Source organism: Danio rerio, chromosome 17 (assembly GCF_049306965.1).
Source record: "Danio rerio strain Tuebingen ecotype United States chromosome 17, GRCz12tu, whole genome shotgun sequence".
In the NCBI taxonomy this organism is placed as follows: Eukaryota; Metazoa; Chordata; class Actinopteri; order Cypriniformes; family Danionidae; genus Danio; species Danio rerio.
Window position 1 is genome coordinate 57,933,481 of NC_133192.1, and position 22,930 is coordinate 57,956,410.

Sequence of the window (22,930 nt, forward strand, 5' to 3'; positions counted from 1 at the left end):
TCCTTAAGTTGCCAGAAAGGCCCTTTAAATGTATTATTATTATTATTATTATTATTATTATTATTAAATACATTTATTAATACCTAATACTAAACACCATCTAATAAAAGTAGTTCATATTTTCCTTTTAAATAAATATTTTAGTTTTGCCAAAGTCCAGCATGCATGTATGCACAGTCACCAGCAGGTGGCAGAACAGGCTGAATTTGACAACTGCGCATGAACATCCAGGTCCAGTTCATTCATCTGCACCTCTTTCATAAATCCCACACAGAAAACAAAGTGAATCATTCAAGATCATATTTAAAAATATGATTTAAGTATTCAGTGGGATTCATAGTACATTTAAAGGTGCCGAAATGTATAGATTATAACTTTGTGCTTTGTCATTTATTGATATCAACCCATTATTTTTTTTAGTTTTTAATCAAGATGATATTACATTTTTAAAATATTTTAAAGCTGTAAACCTGTAACCACTGACTTCTACAGTAGGAAAAACAAATACTATGGAAGTCAATGGTTACAGGTTTACAGCTTTCTTCAAAATATCTTCTTTTGTGTCCAACAGAAGAACGACTCTCGTAAAGGCTTACAAACTGTTGAGGGAGACTAAATGAGACAATTTTTCATTAACTTTAAAATAACGAGCGATCAATAATATATGTCATTCACCTATTTACCATCACAACAACTTCAACTGTATATGATGAGGGCTATACAGTATTTTATTATTGATTACTAAATTAGTGTAGCTTAACACTGCTAGACTCGCAGATAACCATAAAGCACTGTTTATTTCACCTGCAGTTTTGCTCTACTGTATTTATCCATACTTTTATTATACAACCACAAATCAGAAAAGGTTGGGACAGAATAGAAAACGCAAAAAACTAAGAAAGTAGTGATTTCCAAATGTGCTTTGACTTGTATTGCAGACAGTATGAACACAAAATATTTGATGTTTTGTCTGCTCAACTTCATTTCATTTGTGAATATACATCCTCTCCTGTCATTCAGACCTGCAACACACTCCAGAAACAGTGACAGGAGCAGTTTAGGTCAGTGATCAGGTGAACTGCTGAAATAGTGAAGTGGTGTGAAGTCAACAGGTGATTATGATTTGCTACAAAAGCGGCATCCATGAAAGGTCTAGTCCTTTAGGAGCAAAGATGTGCTGAGGATCGCCAGTTTACCAACAAACACATGAGAAAATGACTGAAATAAACACAATGTTCCTCAGAGAAAGAGAGGAAGACGTGGATATTTCACCTTCAACAGTGCAGAACATCATTAAAGATTGAAGGAATCTGGAGGAGTTTCAGTGTGTAAAGAACAAGAGCGCAAGCCTAAGCTGAACAACCGTGATCTCCGATCCCTTAGGGGGCGCTGCATCAAGAATCCTCATTCATCTATAAGCCAGATCAGCACATGAGCTCAGGACTACTGTGGTAAACCTTTGTCAAGTACCACAACACAGAGTTACATCTACAAATGCCTGTAATATCTATATTGTGCCAAAAGGCAGCCCTATGTTAACAGTGTCCAGAAGCACTGTCAACTTCTCTGGGGTCAGAGGCATCTGGGATGGAGGATCACACAGTGGAAACGTGTTCTGTGCTCGGATGAATCAGTATTTCAGGTATTTTTGGGGGAGAAATGGACGCTGTGTGCTCTAGAACAATGAAGAAATCCAAACAATCCAGCAACAAGTCCAAAAGCCAGGCTCTGTCATGGTATGAGGCTGTGTCAGAGCCCTTGGCAAAGATAACTTGCGCTTCTGTGATGAAAATCAATACGGAAAAGTGCAACATGCTGCCTTCTTCTCCAGGGATTATTTCAACAAGACAATGCTGAACCACCTTCTGCACACATTACAGAGTCCCGCTGCGGAGCAAGAGGATACAGGTACTTGACTGGCCTGCCTGCAGTCCTGACCTGTCTCCAATAGAGAATGTGTGGCGCATTTTTCAGTGCAAAATGCAACAATGAAGACCCCGTATACTGTTGCCCACTATCAAGACTTGTTTGCAGGAAGACACAATGACACCTGAAACACTTCATCTCTTGGTGTCTTCAGTCCCTAAACGTCTTTTAAGGGTTGTGAAAAGGAATGGCAACATTACAGTGGGAAATGCTTTACTGATACAACTTTAAATGTGTTGCAAGAACCAAAATTAGAAATCAAACAAACAATAAAACCCAGAGGAACACATTAAACAATGTGCCATGAAATACAAGTCAAAGTAAATGTAGAAATCACTGCTGTCGTTGTTTATTTGTGTTTTCCATACTCTCCCAGCTTTTCTGACTTGGGGTTGTATTTCATCATCACAATCACTCTATAATTTATTTTTTCCTTCAGTACCTTCGTTTTGTCGTCTACAACCCTCAGCCCATCGGCAGAGACCCAGAGCACCGCTCGCACAGCCTTCTTACCCGCCTGTGTGGACACACAACACACACAATGAGAAACACAGGAGAAAACACACACACACACACACACAGGCCCTTCACCCTGCTCCACTTTCACATCAACTCTTTCACCTATCAACAACACCTGAAAATAGAGGACAGGCTCCAAAATAAACAGGTTACAGCAGCGTGAGAAGCAGACATGGAGATGAGAAATAAATGAGGAAGAAAGAGTAACCCCACACACACACACACACACACACACACACACACACACTGATTGAGGAGATCGTCTCCACACACTTACCAAAGTGCAGGAAAATCACAAACACACTTCCATTAAATAAAAGCAAACAACAATTCTCGATTGACCCCTTCACACACACACACACACATTTCTACTGCTGCTGGAGCAGACTAGTCCGTCAGTGAACACACATTCACACTCGTTTGAGTCCCTTAAACATACTGTATGCAGGTACACAAACACACACACATAATTAGGATGCATCACGTTGACTGTAATAGTTCATTAAGAGCGTCTGTGTTTGATGATTCAGTTATTTTTTGTTCATGAATGGTTATGAGTTGCATTATGGGACCTTGAGTTCTGCTTTGTCGATTTTTAATGTTATAAATTAAACAGTGTGGTCACTCATATCGCCATCTAACTAGCTTAAACACTGCACTGTACCCCTAAACAGAGCTGGACACGCCCACTTTTCTGACTTTTCCCAAAGTAGAGGTGTGAAAACACCCTGCTGAAACGAGAGGGTCTCATGGCCCTTTAAAGTATATTTCACCCGAATACATCCAAATTCATCCAAAACTGAAAATTCTGTGACCGTTAACTCACCTTTACTTGTTCCAAACCGGACTTATTTTTTTTCTGATGTTGAACAATAATATCCAATAAGTTGTAATGTCTTTGGTTGTTGAAAACTTGAACAGTAAATGCTGAATTTAGATAGTTCTTTTGTTTATTATTTTACTGATTATATTGACAGCTAAAACATTCAACTAAATGTGTTAAATCAGCTGCACAAAGCCATTGGCATGCTGAAAATCTTATAAAATTGATAGATATAAAGAATTTACCTTTATTGTGATAAATATCGATATCGACTCATATGAAAAAAATATTGTGGTAATTTTTTTTTGCCATATCGCCCAGCTCTAGTAGGAACAATACAAAATATCTTCACAGAGCATCATATTCACTTAATATCCTAATAATGTTAGGCATAAAACATTAATTGATTATTTTTAACCCATAACGTCTTATTGGCTTTAGTCAGAAATACACCTGCTCAACATAAACATCATATAAAGATCAACAAAATCCCCTTCTCAAACCATTTGATTACCCTAATTACCCTGACTTTACCCTAGTGAAGCCTTTAAATGTGTCTTGAAGAATATCTAGTCTAATATTATTTACTTTAATCATGACAAAGAGAAAAGAAATCAGTGATTAGAGATGAGTTATTAAAACTATTATGATTAGAAATGTGTCTTTCCATTAAACAGAAGTTTAAAAAATATACAGGGGGGCTAATAATTCTGACTTCAACTGTATGTATAATATATGATATAATCACAGAGAAGGTTTTGGACCCAAACCCGCTCAGATGAAGACCTTTGCTTCACAGTGCTCATGTTCACATGCTTGCATACAGAATGTCTGGGACGGCACATTAAACGCACACAGCAAAACTTACTTTTTTAAAGAAGCCCTTGAAGACCTTTCTGTCCTGGAATGGAGGGTGGATAAGGGGATGTCGGTGGGAGGAAAAGGCAGGAGAGGGTTACAAATGAACAGAGACACATGGACTCTCTGCTTTTCAGGGGGTTTGTATGGTTAAAATGAGAAAGTGGTGTGGTATGGAGAGGAGAGGAGGGGGGAAATAAATAAATAAATGAATAAATCACACCTCTAGCACACCCATCAGACGCCAAACTCACCAGGTTGTTTGGTGTGTTTTGATGGTTATGGTTCTAGCACTATCACTGCATACTACGTGAGTTTGATTATTTCTGTGATCATTTAGGAATAGCTCACACACACAATGAAAATATCGAGCATTTAGCAATCATTTACACACCCTCATGTGATTGGGACAATGACATTTAACGTTTGTATTTAGTGACTACCTGTATGTGATTTAATTTGTGCACTTTGGTAATTTGCTTAATGACGATTGGGTTAAGGGGAGGGGGTGTATGCCGCTTTTACTGACAGTATGATAAAGGATAAAAATATATATGTTATAATTTTTATTAATGCTCATAAACAAACAGTTAATTATATGTCAAGTGCAAATACACTGAAATAAATAAGCAGTAACTCTGATGAAAGCTAAAAACAATAAGACTTTATATACTGCACATAATAGTGAATTTTATAGAAATCTAATAGAATTTTATGAGTTTTAACTGCTGTAAATGACAAACAAATATGTGTATGTTAATTCAACTTAATTTACTGAGCTAATCAGGAATCAACTCTTACAAATCTTTTAAAATCTAATAAAGTTTAACTTAATATTTTTAGTCAGCATAATTGCTAATTTGCTAATTTGATTTAACTAAAAACTTACATTTTACTTTTTTAACATTGTATCAAGTCATATCGGTTCATTTTACAGAACCTTTGGTTTGCATATCCTTTTTTGGAAAAGAGCAGCATGAACATGCCATTAAATATCTCCTTTTAAGATTCACAAAATAGCTATCCCAGTTTAGTTGAGTGAGGGTGAGTAAATCATGACTGGATTTACTTTTGTTTCTTTATTTGTAGTGAACTATTCCTGTGAATGTAATGGTGTTATGGTGTTAGTGACGGCAGCAGCTCTGTGAGTGCTAGTTCATTAGGATTCACTCTGATGGCCTCTCAAATCGCTCTCTAAAAGCCCAGACACATGAAGAACCACAGTGAAAGAGCTGATCTTGGCTCTGGAGTTCACTGATCCCAAACACGCATCACAGCTCACAGAGAAGAAGACCACCTCAAAATAACTCTTAGGCCACATACACACCGCTATTATAGTCAACTCAAACAAAACAAAATTAAAAGAAATGAAGAGAAATCAATGAAATGAAACGAAGCTAGATAAAACGAAGCGAAATGAAGCAAAACGAATGAAACTAAATAAAACGAGGCAAAACGAATGAAACAAAACAAACAGAAACGGAGCTAAACAAAATAAAACAAAATGAAGCAAAATGAATTAAACGAAATGAAATTAAACAAAGCTAAACGAACGAAACAAAATGAAGCGAAATGAATTAAACAAAGCTAAACAAATGAAACAAAATGAAGCGAAATGAATTAAACAAAATGAAACGAAACAAAGCTAAATAAAACAAAGCCAAGTGAAGCAAAACGAATGAAGCAAAACAAAACTAAATAAAATGAAGCTAAATGAAATAAAACAAAATCAAATCATTTGAAAAAAATGAAACGTAACAAAGCAAAATGAAATTAAATGAAACAAAATTAAGTAAAATAAAACAAATAAAATGAAACAAAAATAAACTAAACTAAATTAAACATAACAAAACAAATTAAATTAATTGAAACAAAGCAAAATGAAACTAAACAAAGCAAAACAAATCCAATGAATGAAACGAAATAAAACGAAGCAAAATGAAATAAAATCAAATGAACTGAAACAAATGAAACGTAACGAAGCAAAATGAAACAAAAACTAAACGAAATGAAACAAAATGAAGTAAAATAAAACGGTTGAAATTAAAAAATTAAGCAGAACAAAATTAACGAGACAAATAAATTATATGCAATGAAACAAAGCGAAACAAAGCTAACCAAAGAGAAGTGAAACGAATCGAAACAAACCAAATCGAAATGAAACAAAGCGAAACAAAGCTAACGAAAGAGAAGTGAAACGATTCGAAACGCACCAAATCGAAATGAAACAAAGCGAATGAAACAAAAAAAAATTTAATTAAAACAAAAAGTATTCCTTGAACTAGTGTCTGAAGCTACATATTAACTAGCATTTCTTATGTTTATTGTCTCTTTATGATTAATCATTTCTTTATTTATTATTTGTAAAAAAAAAGCATTGGATGAAGACGTTTGCTAAATTAATAACTGTAAATTCATCCACTTAAAATTTTATTACTTTAAAATAAACATTAACTAAAATAAATGAAAATTAACTTTAATTTATATATATATAAAATTTTTAGCCCTCCCGTGAATTCTTTTTTGAAATATTTGCCAAGATTCCCATCACTGTTTTTTCTGGAGAAATAAATAAGACATAAAAAATGTGCGATGATCTGCCTAATAAACATAACTTACCTGAAATTACGTCTAGAAATGTCACTTAAATCTACTAGTATCTTGCAAAACAACCAGCAAAACATTATGAACTGTCATCATGGCAAAGAAAAAAAGAAACGAGTCACTAAAACTACTCTAACTACTGATTAATTAATTATTTAGTTATTTCACAGAAGGGATACTCATTTTGTCTGGTCTGCAACTGTGTGTGTGTGTGTGTGTGTGTGTTATATAATTATGCATATTATTTGCATCAATTTCATTCTGTAAACACACACACACACACACACACACACACACTCAGTGGTTATTTATATGAATGACGGCAGCATCTACTACTGAATCGACACACCTCACGGCGGCGTCATGTTTCTTGTTTACAGCTACGTGACTCCACTACATTGCAGTGCTTATTGCTATGGCAACCAGCGTGAGGCAGCGCGCCTGCATGCAGTATTTCATGCAGCAGTCCCTTTATAAACGCATCCGTCACTCAGTCCCTGACCTGCGCAGTGTGTACGTGGCCTTTCCAAATCAGGAAGTGCAAGAGTCACTTCCTGCCACCAGTTTGGGTTTCACTTCAAGTAATCACACAACCACCGTAACCATTATTATAACCGAATCCCACATATCTTAAGGGCACAGAAAGAGGTGAGGGTTACAGAGAGTTATCGTTATAGTTCATACACGCACGCACACACACACACAGCCAGAGAAGAAAGCGATGCTCATTAGGTTAGAGAGGAGAGGATTAAGGGGTCAGAGAGGATCGAGATGCTCTTATCTGAACAAAACCTGCTTAAACAAAGAGAACATCGTAATGCATTCACATCAGTACATATGTGCACACAGACGGAGGATCTGCTGGACAGTATCTGCTACTGGAGACACTGGGGAAGAGAGCGTGTAGGAACTGAAGGATACACACACAAATACAGGATTCAGGAGGCAGATGGAAACAGGAGAAACTAGAGGAAGGAAAGTGTCCTTATTAAAATCTGCAACCCTCTTTCAGAATCTGCTTTCATTTCCACATTGAGTGTAGGCTGGGGCGATGAGCTGGCCCAGTGGGTGGCACTTTCCCTCACAGCAAGAAGGTCGCTGGTTCGAGTCCAAACACATCATGCACTTAAGCTGAATTGTCTGTAGTGTATGACTGTGAATGAGTGTGTATGGGTGTTTTCCAGAGATGGGTTGCAGGTGGAAGGGCATCCGCTGTTTAAAACATGTGCTGGATACGTTGGCGGTTCATTCCGCTGGGGTGACTCCGGATCAATAAAGGGATTAATGTATATTCATGTATATTTACATGCATGCATTTCAGCATCTCAGTGGAGTGCTTATAAGCGCAGGCAGGGTCAAAAATGTCTTTATTTTTAGGTTTTGTTGTGCAAAAATAAACGTTATTTGAAAATGAAGAAAGACAAAATCGTTAGTGTTGTGCTTTTATTTCTGTGCTATTAAATATAATATTTTTTATATGTTAGAAATATAATATTACAAATAGAGTGATAGTAATTTGAATGCATTTTTAATCTGTCATTATTTTAATAATGAATATTACTAGTATTATTATAATTATCCATATTGTTGTTGCAATTATTATTCTAAATTATAATAATATTACTATAATTATTCTTACTACTACCACATTATATTTCACAATTATAAATCAATCACTACATTAACTTTTGAATGTTTTTATTTTAATATTACAAATATAGTAATATTAATTTTAATACGATTGTTTTCCTTTGTAGCATTTTTACAACAATATTAATAATCTCTTAAAATATTATTATCATAATTATACTTATAATTATACTTATTGTTACTGCCATTATTGATATTATTGTTATTATTGATATTATTGTTAATAATAAAAAATGTATAATAATAACAATAATGTTATTATAATTACTTTTACTACAATAACATCACATTCTATTTATAATAAAAAAAATTATAAAAACATTATAATGCATTATTTCACATTATATATAATCACTACATTGTTTTTTGAATTTTATTTGTATTTTAATATTAAAAATATAGTGATAGCAACTTAATACAATTGTTTTAATTTGTAGCATTATGTTTATAATAATAATAACAATTTCCCAAAATATTATTATTATAATTATACTTATAAGTGTACTGTTACTGCTATTTACTATTATTATTATTATTATTATTATTGTTGTTGTTATTATAATTACTATTACTACTACAACATCATATACTATTTATAATTAAAATATTAATATATACTTTACAATCATCTATCAATCACTACATTCTTTTTAATTGTTTGTATTTAAATATTACAAATTAAAAGTAAATAAGGATTATAATAATAATAATAATGATAATAATGATGATAATAATAATATTGATAATAATGACAATAATATTAATAATAACATTAATATTAATAATAAAAATGATGATGATGATGATAATAATAACAATAATAATACAATAATAATAATAATGATAATAATAATAATAATAATGACAATAATATTATTAATAATAAAAATAAGGACGATAATAATAATAATAACAATGATAATAATAACCATGATGATAATAATAATATAATAATAATAATATTTTATTGTTGTTGTTATTATTATTTTATAATAATTATGATTATTGTTATTATTACTAGATTATATACTATTTATAATTAAAATATTATTTAAAAAAATTGCAATGTAACATTACATTGTAACATTTTCAGTCGTAACTTGAGCTTGACGAGTCCTCTGATGCTACATGTACGTCTTTATTCATGGAGGATATAGGCCTACAGTTCAACATTCATGTTTAACTGAATAAACATTTAGTAAACACGAGTACATCTTATAGGGTGTATGCCAAAGCATGCTAATAGGACTTTTAATTTGCCAGTAACCTGGGTTAAGTGCTTCCGGTGAACTGTATAGCGTTGCAAAATCAGCACGTTTAAAGTCTGTTTTCTTTAAAAATCAGCGATGTCCTCTAGCTGAGTGATATCCAATATAAAGTGGGTCTCAGATTGTACAAGAAGCACTGCATTAAATTACATTTCCCCCGCCATGTCTTTATAATATGAGCATTTATTTTACCCCAGTATATTCAATGGAGCTTCTGCGCTAACCTGAGGATTCTGACAGGCGCGTGCGAGTAAATGACTTTTTGTCTCGTTTTACGCTTGAGCAACTAAATAAATGCCAAAGTCTGTTTAACTGAATGTAATTTAATGACATTACAACATCGATGCTGTAAAAGGAACCGTATAGAATGAAAAAAAAAACTCACAATACAGGTCACCAGAAGTTTATCAGTATGGGAACAGCACTAGCTCGGCATACACTCTATTGAACATCATTTATTTTCATCACCAATTATCAGAGTTGAACAGTTTCTCAAGCAGTTTTTGATGCATTTTGGAAACAGGAGATGAGCCCCTGGTCTAATGCGCTACCTGGCTTGAGAAACCCGTTCTCAAAGACTAGCACATATTCTGAATGCCTTCGGCATAATTCAAATGAGCCATTTTAAACTAGATTAATTCCAAGATTACAGTGAGATTCATCTAGATTAAAAAACAATCTATGCCCACCTATAGTTATTTAATGTTTAAAGGGACAGTTCACCCAAAAATGGACATTCTGTCACCATTTCCCCTTGAGTTTCTGGAATGCTGGAAGAAACCCATTGACTTCCAGAGTATTTTTTGTTTCGTCTATGAAAGGCAATGACTAGTCAATTAAATATCTTGTTTTGTGTTCAACAGAATAGACTCAAACAGACGTGGAACCATTTGAGTTTGGGTAAATGGTGAGTAAATTTAATTTCTGGCTTCCGACATAATGACACAAAGGCCGTCAACTGAGCTCAACTAGTTTTAAACCTGGAACATCTTGTGATTTTGTGAGAGACAGAAAAGGAAGAGAACTGCGGGAGAAGACAGACAGACAGACAGACACTTTAAATAGATCAGCTGGTGTCGTCTGCAGGAGGACAGACACTGAGCAGACTCTTAAGGTGAATAACAGGAGATCTGACAGAGGAAGCCTGTGTGTAAATGTGCGCATGTGTGCAAAACCTACCGTCTTCAGCTTCTTAACAGCATCCTCACATATGTGCATGCCACGGGACTCCTCGACCTCCACATGCCCCAGATACTACACAAAAACAAGGAAGCAAACAGGAGTTTAGCTTTGAAACTCTGCTTTTATCCGCATTTTGGAATATCAGAAAAGAAAATGCTTAAAGGCGACCAGTTAGTTCCCTTTTTACAAGATGTAAAATGCGTCTCTGATGTGCCTAGAGTGTGTGTATGAAGTTTCAGCTCAAAATAGCACACAGATCATGTTCTCTAGCTCTCTGAAACTGACCCTTTTAGGCTTTGATCCTAATTGCGGTGTTTTGGTGACTGTCGCTTTAAATGCAAATGAGAGTGTGCTCTTTTCAGAAGAGGGCGGAGCTACAAATGCATGTGTGTCAGCATAGTGGCAGATTCAAAAACAAGACTGACGTCCTATGCTAATGAGGGAGAGATGGCCACCAGTGGGCGGGGCTTTCCCCCTCTGATGACACGTCCAAAAGGCAGAATGTCAATCAAAGTGTTCATCCCTCCTAGCTCTTCAGGTATGTCACGCGCAACTCACCCTCACCGTCCTTTAGGTACATTTCGCGCGCACACGCCGCTACTCAGATACGTCGCTCACTCCACCCCTGACAACCCTCAACGGGCCTAAAACAGACACACACACACAACGCGCTGGAGCGACTCCCCTCAGATTCAACACGCATGATCACGTTCATCAAATTTGCTTAAACTAAGCGTCCTAAAGTATCACTGTATTTCACAAGGATTCTGACACAACAACGCGAAGCACACGCTTTCATTGCGTTTAATGAGGAAACACGCTAAACTTGGAGGGCTCATGCTGAAAGGCAGAGTAATGCCCTGTCTTTGACAGCTCCCAACTTCACCAGAGACTTTGAGTACATGCACATAAGACACCAATACTCCGATTTTAATATGATTAAGATTATAGTCTAATTAAAAGTCTGCCGTGTAGCCTAAGCAGTGATTTTATTACCATAAAGGAACACCGAGTCATGAAATGCGGAGGATTTTCTTTCTGTTCGCCACGCGGTATCAACTTACAACTGAAACAAAAAGTGCTTCCTTGTCTTATTCACATTTCTTGCATGTTGAACACACATCCACCACAACAGGAAGTAAAAAAAAACCTGCAACTGCGTTAATTGCGTTCAATTTTTTAACGCATTAATTATTTAAAATTAACCGCATTTTGACAGCGCTAGAAAATACCTTTACGGGATGATAGCGGGAACTGTAAAATATGGGAGAATCCTGGGAAAAACAGGAGGGTACACAGGTATGCATATATATCCATGCCTAATATCCGATGGCCAGAAAGTGACATATTTTGTATAAACCGTTAAAATATTGGTGTCTGTCCTGATGTGTACACCATGATTTTATATCAAATTTACTTTGACGTGTGATATGATTTTAAAAAATGCCCATAAACAATAGCCTAGTTGTTAGCGAGCCGACATATTGTGCAGTAGCACGTCAGGAGCGTCCCGAGTTCGAATCCCGGCTTGAGGACATTTCCCTACCCTACCCCCTAGAGGTGTGAACCTACACTAATCTCACGGTTCGGTTGGTTACGATTATCATGCCATCGATTCGGTTCAATTCGATATTTCTGTGCATCACGGTGCATTGACGATGCTTTCCATACACAGTTTTATATTTTCTTCACAGCAGCATTTCTTGTATTAAAATGTATGAATATATTTATATACTATTTGTAATACAATTGTCATTTAATACAAACATTCAGATATATAAACTGTAACTTTAAACAAAACGAGCATTTAGCAAATAATATAAACAAATATAAATATCCAGCTCACTCTCTGATCCTTGTCTAGTTCCCTTACACCTCTTTAATTGGTCACACCCTCAAAAAAAAAAACAGTTGCGATTGGCTCTTGCGCGCTGCGTTCTTCAAAGATGAGTGATGCTGACCGTACGTTCACACCGAAAGCGGCGAGAGCGTCCAAGGTCGCTCTGGACGCCTTGGCGACAACGCTCTCTGCCTTCAGCTCCTGCGGCGAGAGCGTCAAAACTCGCTACATTAATCTAGTATTTAAAGGAGCCGTTGCATCATATCAGTTACATTCCTGCATAAAACATGTTTCTAGCGTGAAAATGTTGCGCACTTCTTATCAAATTCATACAACAATGGAAGATCAAGTTGCGTGTGGCTTTGCTCTATTTATCCAATATGTGTCCATATGTCTGAAATATCCTGAAGCAGCAGTAACGTACTGTTTTGTAATGTCACATCGCGTGAGATTCCCGCTTTTTTAAGATAAATATATAACATTAATGAACATCAGTAACTCGCCAGTAACTTATTTAATGTATGTTCCTGTAAGAAAACATTGTAAATAATTGGAAATCCGGCGACCGCAATAATCAAACCCTTGGGAACAACTGTAGTCGGAACCAAAGTTCACTGGTCTGTGTTCCCTGAACTGCTATCAAGCGATGGACATCTTCATTCTGATTGCTTGCCGCCGAACCGCGTCATAGTTCATTACCATAAAGTTGACTTCATTTCAACTCTCCTTGACGCTCACGCCGGCGAAAACGCGCCGCGCTGATCCTCGCCGCTTATCGCCGCATATCGCCGCCGGCTCTCATTGAAAATGAATGACTTCCGGCTACTTTGACGCTCACGCCGCTTTCGGTGTGAACGTACGGTGATAAGCGGCAGGCGGCAGCGGCGATCTCACAGCTGATGTATGATAGACACGGTGGAGAAAACTCTGCAGACATGCGCTGTGTGTGTGAGAAAGAGAGAGAGAAAGAGAGAGACAGAGACAGAGCGAGAGACAGAGCTCGCGAGAGAGAGAGAGAGAGAAATGGAGTAGGCTACTTTCATTCTCTCGATCTCACTGTAATAGGGGCTATTGTTGTATTTGTCAGTGAAAGACTGATCCAGCAAACGCACAGTGAAATTGTGCACAGTTTGAGTTTTGAGTAGCTAAAGCGCTGTAAATACTCGCGATCACCTCTCTCGCGACAGAGCGCATATGAGGTAAATGACGTCAGTAATAACCGGTTATGATTATTACTGAACCGATACCGAACTGTCCGCGTCTGCATCGCAGTGCACCGAAAAAACGATTATTTTTGACACCCCTACTACCCCCCCCCCCCCTCTCTCTTTAACTTTATTCCCGGTCTTAATACTGTCCTATCCACTTAATAAAGGAAAAATGGCCAAAAATAAACCTTTAAAAGAAACAAACAAATATTTTCTTAATTCAAATGAGTAGTGGATGCACCGGGAAACAGTACTTCATACGTCACGACTTAACAAGCGGATAATAAAGAGTTACCAAAAAAACACCACAGTGGCAAATCCCAACAGCGCACCAAACTCCATTTCTTAGTCTGGCAGTTGGCGTCAGCTTATCAGGAAGTGATGATGTAGTTCTCTTTGATTCATTGGATGGAAGCGCTGCTTTATTCACAAATGTTTTGGAAACACCGCTAGTGTAGACAGGAAGAGGTCACACAGTCCTGTCTCTTCCTGCTGGAGCTCCTGTATTGGCGTCCTCTGCACACCACTGAAGACACGGCCGCGTCTCGCCCTCATGGGAACTCTGAGGTCAGGCCAAAAGGCGGACGGCTATTGTAGAGAGAGGAAGTCCTTCCCCTAGTGAAACACACAGGAGCTGCTCCACTATTGTCAGTGTGTGGGGAGAGACACACAGGAGAGCCCCTGCTTATTCCTTATTCACACTGAACATATCCAACCATTGAAAACTGCTGAAAATAGCTGATCAATAGCCAAAACAGACATGTTTTTTGTTCATCACAGGCTGATGGAAACCCAGCTACTGATGTACACACGCCTCAATCTGCGCTGCATGGAGTGTATTTCTGATCAGCAGCTGGAGAAATAAGAGCTGAGATGATGAGAGTGAATCTGGGCCAGAACAACACGTTGAGCTGCTCGTTTACCCTGACCTCAGAGCCTGACTGAATAATCCAGAGGAAAAACACGCACGCACACACACACGCACACACACACACACACACACACACACACACACACACACACACACACACACACACACACACACACACACACACACACACACACACACACACACACACACAGGGAAAGAAGATAGATAGAGAGACACACGTTCATCTCTGCTTTCGTGATGATCTATTTGTGTGTGTGTGTATGTGGTAAATCAGAGACGCGTTCAAAGAGGTTGAACACTGCATGGTGAAGATTACAGCCAATCACGACAAACATCAGGAGCTGGGTTTCCATCAGCGTGTGTTAATCTGCATTTGAGTCTAATAATAAATCTGTGGCTATAAATATAGCCGGCTAGTGTTTTATACTCAGACTTGCTAAAAACAGTCTGCAGAAGCACTTGGATTGACATTCTCCCTTTGTACGTGTCATCGAAAGGGGAAAGCCCCGCCCACTACTGAGCATCTCTCCCTCATTAGCATAGGACGTCAGTCTTGTTGAATCTGCCACTATGCTGGCACATGAGCATTGGTAGCTCCGCCCTCTTCGCACAATCTCATTTGCATTAAAAGCGACAGTCACCAAAACACCACAATTAGGATCAAAGAGAAAAGAGAACATTATTAGCTTGGTGTTTTGAGCTGAAACTTCACTACACACACTAAAAGACATCAGAGATGCGTTTTACATCTTGAAAAAATGGTCACCTTTAAGAAAATACATCCAAATTATGCAGTTTGTCTAAATGGATCAACAGTTTTATTCACATCACCTCATACTTCAGGCCTGAGCATGACTGACAGCTGCAGGTGTGTACAGGTATATGTGGTTGACAGGGACACGAAGATGTACACTTACTGGCCACTTTATTAGGTACACCTTACTAGTACCAGGTTGGACCTTCTTTTGCCTCCAAAACTGCCTTAATCCTTCGTGGTGTAGATTCAGCAAGCTACTGGAAATATTCCTCAGAGATTTTGCTCCATATCGACATGATAGCATCACACAGTTGCTGCAGATTTGTCGGCTGCACATCCATGATGCCAATCTCCAGTTCCACCACATCCCAAAGCTGCTCTATTGGATTGAGATCTGGTAACTGTGGAGGACATTTGAGTACAGTGAACTCATCGTCATGTTCAAGAAACCAGTCTGAGATGATTGAGCTTTATGACATGCTGCGTTATCCTGCTGGAAGTAGCCATCAGAAGATGGAGACAGTGTGCTCATAAAGGGATGGACTATTGTGCAGTTTTGGTGAGCCTGTGTGAATTGTAGCCTCAGTTTCCTGTTCTTAGCTGACAGGAGCGGCACCCGGTGTGCTCTTCTGCTGCTGTAGCCCATCCGCCTCAAGGTTGGACGTGTTGTGTGTTCAGAGATGCTCTTCTGCAGAGCTCGGTTGTAGCGAGTGCTTATTTGAGTTACTGTTGCCTTTCTATCAGCTGGAACCAGTCTGGCCATTCTCCTCTGACCTCTGGCCTCATCAACAAGGCATTTGCGCCCACAGAACTGCCGCTCACTGGATATTTCCTCTTTGTCGGAGCATTCTCTGTAAACCCTAGAGATGGTTGTGCGTGAAAATCCCAGTGGATCAGCAGTTTCTGAAATACTCAGAGCAGCCCGTCTGGCAGCAACAACCATGCCACGTTCAAAGTCACTTAAATCCCCTTTCTTCCCCATTCTGATGCTCAGTTTGAACTGCAGCAGATCGTCTACATGCCTAAATGCATTAAGGTGCTGCTATCTGATTGGTTGATTAGAAATATGTGTAACCAAATAGTTAGAGAGGTGTACCTAATAAAGTGGCCGGTGAGTGTTTATTGACATAGTTGTACTGGCAGCACGGTAGCTCAGTGGTTAGCACTGTGCCCTCACAGCAAGAAGGTCACTGGTTCGTGTCCGGACTGGGCCAGTTGGCATTTCTGTGTGGAGTTTGCATGGAGTCTCCCTGTGTTGGCGTGGGTTTCCTCCGGGTGCTCCGGTTTTTCCCACAGTCCAAACACATGAGCTATAGGGCAATTTGTCTGTGAATGACTGTGTGTGTGTGTGTGTGTGTGTGTGTGTGTGTGTGTGTGTGTGTGTGAGAAAGAGTGTGTATGGGTGTTTCCCAGTACTGGATTGCAGCTGGAAGGGCATCCGCTGCGTAAAACATTTGCTGGAATAGTTTGTGGTTCATTCTGCTGTGGCGACTCCTGATGTATAAGGGACTAAACCGAAGGTGAATGAATGAATGAATGTAGTTGTCCTCTATTAAGGTGGTTAACAGGGTCACACCTCGTGTCCCTCTAATTCAAAACTCTTAAAAATTCAATTGAACAAAGTCTTTAGATGTTCAAGTTTTGCCACAGGTATCCTAAAAGGCTTGGGTTTTTTGGTAGTGGTTGGGTAGGGCCACAATATAAGCAGTTTTTACTGTTATAAAAATATTACACTGATGGAGTATGCGCGTGTGTTTGTGCATCACCTTGACGGCGAAGCTGCATTTGCCTCCGCGTACAGCCTCTTCATCGGTCTGCCACTGGTGCGGCCGGCTGGACTCTGGCACATAAACGTCTTTCTTTCGCCGGAAACTCTGCCGTAGCTTATTCATCGCTGAACCTCCTCCTGCAGAACAAACACAGACCCGCTTCAGAGCGATGCCAACAGACTTTAAAACGAACACAATAACAACATAAAGCCTGCTGCTTAAAAGGGACCGTCCACTCGACCCAACAAACTTATGGGTGTCTTTTTCAGCTGAACACAACAGAAGTGTGTTGTCTTGTTGTTTTTATTCCTCTACTATGCACATCATTGGTTGCAGGTTTCCAACATTCTTCAAAACATCTTCTTTTGTGTTCAGCAACTCATAAAGATTGGTGCATTTTGGTGTGAACCATCGCTTTAACACACCTCAGTAACTCAAAAGCAAACAGAGTACATCATAGACCTCTTTGCAGAAGTTTTCACTTGGTGATGTCAAACATTAACCCTGTTTATTGCACACACCGATATCATGTAGGGCCTTGAGAACACTGAACACACGTTCTGCGGTGGGACCGGTTTCAAGGTTTACCACGGTTTGAAAAAGTCAACATGTTAAACTGTTCCTACGGTAAATGTACCTCACACACATGCACACACTCATGCAGAAACTCAGATATACACACTAACACAACACATACACACACACATTTACTGTACACTCAGGTACTAACACAAAGCACTAACAAAAACAAACACACGCATTAACACAAACACACACATGTATACACACATGTATTAACACACAAGCACTAATATGAACGGAAACACGCTTATGCACACACATATTCACACACATGCACACTCAAACTAGCACAAACATACACATGCACATTCATTCTAGCACTAACACGCATACCTACACACATTATACTCGCTCACATACACACACACACACACACACATGCACGCACTTGTCTCAGAGCTGCTGTAGATGAGTGACCTGCAGACTCAAACACACAGCAGAGCATTCAGACGCTCAAACCTCCACTAATGAAAGCAACACATTTACATTTACACTCCGCAAGATCAGATTTCAACTGCATAACGTGATGCTCATTTGAATGAGCCAGCAGACACACACACAAACACACACACTGAAAAAACAGCTTGCCTTGAAACCACAAGAGCACATTAACATATAACATATTAACGTGTGTGTGTGTGTGTGTGTGTGTGTGTTTGTGTGTGTGTGTGTGTGTGTGTGTGTGTGTGTGTGTATACATATAAATTAATTAACATAATAATTATGAGGTTCTATCTGCGACTGAATGATTTAGAGATATCGAGCTTCAAAGTTTTCGCATTCCATATAGCAAACAGTCTGTGTGTAACATTTGTTATTTAAATAATAAGTCTTAAAATGTAAACAACTTTTAAAAATAAAACATCCCATAATGTAAATAAGTTGTCATTTAATAAGAATGTCAATAACTCAATTTTGACAAAAATGTCAGAGAGAACCTGATAACTCTGAGGGTGCTTTCACACCTACACTTTTGTTTCGGAACCTGTCTTGTTTGCCCGGTTAGCGCGGTTCGTTTGGCATATGTGAACAGGGCAATCGCGATCTGTTCCGTGCCAAAGTAATCGCTCCGAGATCGCTTGAATGAGGTGGTCTCGGCCCGATTAAAACGAACCCTGGAGCGGTTCGATTGCAGTAGTAAGCGATCCGATCAGAGCGCGGTTATATCACAGTGTTTTATGGATATGTAATAGGCTTACGGCTATATGAAGAGAGAATTATGATTAGGGCGGGAAGTTTCGCGAGTCTCCGGATGCCCGCAAACGCCTCCCGGTCCTCAAATAGGCATTGTCGCGCACCCTTCTCACCCCTCCCCACCGCGTCTCTCCTCAGACACGTCGCGCGCACCCTGTCAAACACCACCAAACCACCACCTCTCCTGACAGCTGAGCGGGACGCTGCAAAATAAACCCTGACACTCTGACCAATGTGAGGAGAGTTTACTCACACGTGACTTGTTTTAGCTCTTTTCGTCCGATTAGAAACTTTGCAGTGTGAAAGTGAACCGCTCCAAGAGCAAATAGCAACAATGTAACAATTGTAATCTCTGTTTCGGAACAACTGAATCGATTCACAGGTGTGAAAGCACCCTAAGACGATGATTTGCATATGTTAATCTGGCATATATGACATGCTTTGATATTGGCTGAAAATAATCTGCATATTTATAGTGTTGTTGTTCATTAAGGTCATTTAATTCGATAAGTATTAATTAAATTCACGTTTATTTATTTGTATATTGTTCGCAATAGTTATTGTTTCAAGGCAGCTGCACAGAAGGTGCACAGTACTGCACTACAATCATATTCGGAAAGGATCAGGTTGTTATTCAGGAACATTATTAGTAACTAATAACTTCATTTAACTTGTAACTAACAGCTTTTAAGGTATCTAATTGGTAAAGTTAGTATATATAAACATAGTCAACCAGCAGTTATATAGTATAATCTTAGCTGATGTTAGTTTTTAATAATAATTAATAATTAGTTAATTAACGAATTCTCAGAATTAAAACTAAAGTTATTGAAAGAAGATATAGAAGATGAAATATCACTAGAAGACTGGAATGAGGCATGTAGGAAAGCTCAGATACAAACAATCAATAGTAGCCTGAAACTCGTACAGTACAAATGGTTAATGCGAACATACATAACTCCTGCTATATTGCACAAGTTTAATGATAATATTCCAGATACCTGTATAAAGTGCAATGAGGTAAGAGGAACACTTTATCACTGTATTTGGGAATGTGTGAAAGTGAAACCCTTTTGGCAAGATGTTATTGAAAAAATTGACCAAATTTTATTAAAGAAATTACCATTAGATCCTAAAGATTTTTATCCTGGGTATACTTCCTGTCAGCTCTCTCTTACAAAGAGGTCAGATTCATAAACGTGTATTTTACAAGCTAAACGTATTATTGCTCTTAATTGGAAAAATATAAATGAACCTAGAATAGGAAAGTGGATTAAAGAAATGGCATTGCATATGTCAATGGAAAAGATCAAGTACATTGTCAAAAAGAAACAAAATGTGTTTGAAGATATCTGGAGACCTTTTAATAACTTTCTAAAGTACAATGTAAATGTGGACCGTCTACTACAACTAGAACAAGCTTAGGAATATGGGAAGTATCATGATCTAAACAAACTACCTGATTTAAACATATCCCCCCCTTTTTTTTCTCTTCCCCCCTTTTTTATTATATTTATTTATTTGTTTATTTATTTTTGTTTAATTTATTTACTTATTTATTATTATTTTATTTGTTTTATTTTATTTAAGGCAATGGGTTGGGAGGGAGAATGGGGGGTAAAAAGTTTGCTGTGCCTTCATGATTATTGTTCTGTAATTGTGTAATCTGTTGTGATGTGCAAATTGAAAAAAAGTAATAAATATATTGTACAAAAAAAAATGTGTTAATAATATGAATTAGTTAATTAGTTATAATTATGACTTAATTAATAATAACTAATAATTAGTTTCTAATAATAATCATTTTATTGAACGGCATTCATAAATAATAATATGCAGTTGTATTTTTTGTATTAACATTCATTTATTAACTTTTTTTCAGCTTAGTTCCTTTATTCATCAGGGGTCACCACAGCGGAATGAACCGCCAACTATTTCAGCATATGATTTAATTCTAAGGTGACGATATATATATATACAGTTGAAGTCAGAATTATTAGCCCCCCTAAATTATTAGCCCCCTAATTTATTTTTTCCACGTTTTCTGTTAAACGGAGAGAAGATTTGTTTCAGCCCATTTCTAATTATAATATAGTTTTAATAACTCATTTCTAATCACTGATTTATTTTCTCTTTGTCATGATGACAGTAAATAGTTTTTTACTAAATATTTTTTAAAGACACTTCTATACAGCTTAAAGTGACATTTAAAGGCTTAATTAGGGTAACTAGGCAGGATAGTGTAATTAGGCAAGTTATTTTATAACGATGGTTTGTTCTGTAGACTATCGAAAAAAAAAAAAAATTTAAAAAATAAAAAACTGCTTCTTTTCTAGTCGAAATAAAACAAATGAGACTTTCTCCAGAAGAAAAAATATTATCAGACATACTGTGAAAATGTCCTGAATCTGTTCGACATAATTTGGGAAATATTTAAAAAACGGGGCTAATATATAATTTAAATTTTTTTATGTATTTATATATATTCACCAAGCCTCTGCTGTTAAATGACTACGAGTCTCTCTTCGCACTTAGGTCAAAAGGAACGTTTTTAAAAAAGAGATGTAAATACAGACTGAAATTTTGGATCATGACTAGGTGTCGGGGCTAAAGTTGACCATGTAAACCAGTCAAACCTCGACACTTCAGAAGCAGATGGCCCAGAAATCTCCTTCAGTGAGTTTATGTCACTGCATTAAGCAAATCCTGCACACACTCTTCCCCAGTGTGAAAATAAAGAGTAGCAGAAGAAAACGAGCCGGTAAAAATGTTAATCAGCAAAAGAGATTAGTGTGTGTGTGGGACATCAAACAGCCGGCCCGCTGCCAATGAGTTCATCTACAGTCAGACTGGAGAAAAGCAGAGAGAGAGAATCCTGCAGAAGGCTTCACTCTTTTCTCTGCATGTCTGTATTTAGGTCATTCATTCAGTGCGGGCCGCGGGCGAAGCTCCGTCACTGCGGAGGAGATCTGATGAAAACACCACTACCCATTTCTGACGATCACCCAGAGTCTCCGCTGACGGGAGCTTGTTCTGTTCCAGTCTGCAGATCTGACTGGTCACAGTTGGAGCTCCAGCTCGGCGGTGTGACTGACCATAACATCACTGATTCTCAACTGGTGGCTCCACATAACTACATGAACAAATGATTCATTGGATTTACACATGTTTTTTAAAGGTAAGTGGATGCAAACAATTGATATGGGCTGAATTTGAACTTAATGTTCAACTTTGTTTGTTTAAATTCAGCCCATAACAATTGTTTGCAACCAGTTACCTTTAAAAAACATGAGTAAATCCAATGAATCATTTGTTCAGTGTGGTTTCATGACTGTCTCTCTCTGAGGAGCGTGTGGGAGAGCGAGACTGAAATAAAAGCCAATGAAAGGCCGCGAGTGTGTGTGTGTGTGTGTGTGTGTGTGTGTGTGTGTGTGTGTGTGTGTGTGTGTGTGTGTGTGTGTGCAGAGAGACGTGGGAAACAGAAACACACAGAGTCATGTGAAGAGGCTTAACCCGCAGTGTGGCACTTTCACACATCTCATCTTTAATTGCTGTTAAATTGGCGGATTCCTTTAAAAGCTACCGCTGTTTTTCAGGAGTGATCTTCTGCAACTCCACCGTCAACATCCGGTTAATACTCTCTAATGTTGACTACGGTTGAAGATAAACATAGATATATACACTAGATGTCGCCTGGCCTATTGTTGTCTATTGGAGGGAATGCCTCAATAGCGCCGCCATCTTGCTACAGGGTAGCGCTCCTTTGAAATGAATGCGGGACTAAGGTACAGTGGAGGACTGTGGCCATCCAAAGCCAGAGATATACACATATACACATATATCTGTGATCGGGAGTTT

The 22,930-nt window shown here is 37.9% G+C and overlaps 1 protein-coding gene across 4 annotated transcripts in view; it reads right to left on the reverse strand.

The window, feature by feature from the left end:
* Positions 1–22,930, reverse strand: part of numb (NUMB endocytic adaptor protein) — a 68,030-nt gene that overhangs the window by 12,214 nt on the left and 32,886 nt on the right. For 2 of the 4 annotated variants that reach the window (XM_005169896.6, NM_001040406.1), the window contains 4 exon segments: positions 17,294–17,433; positions 10,828–10,902; positions 4,137–4,169; positions 2,369–2,443 (listed from right to left, as the gene is read on the reverse strand). In XM_005169896.6, coding sequence (XP_005169953.2) covers positions 2,369–2,443; positions 4,137–4,169; positions 10,828–10,902; positions 17,294–17,419 — 309 coding nt within the window. In that variant the 5' untranslated portion in view covers positions 17,420–17,433. 4 annotated transcript variants of the gene reach the window in all.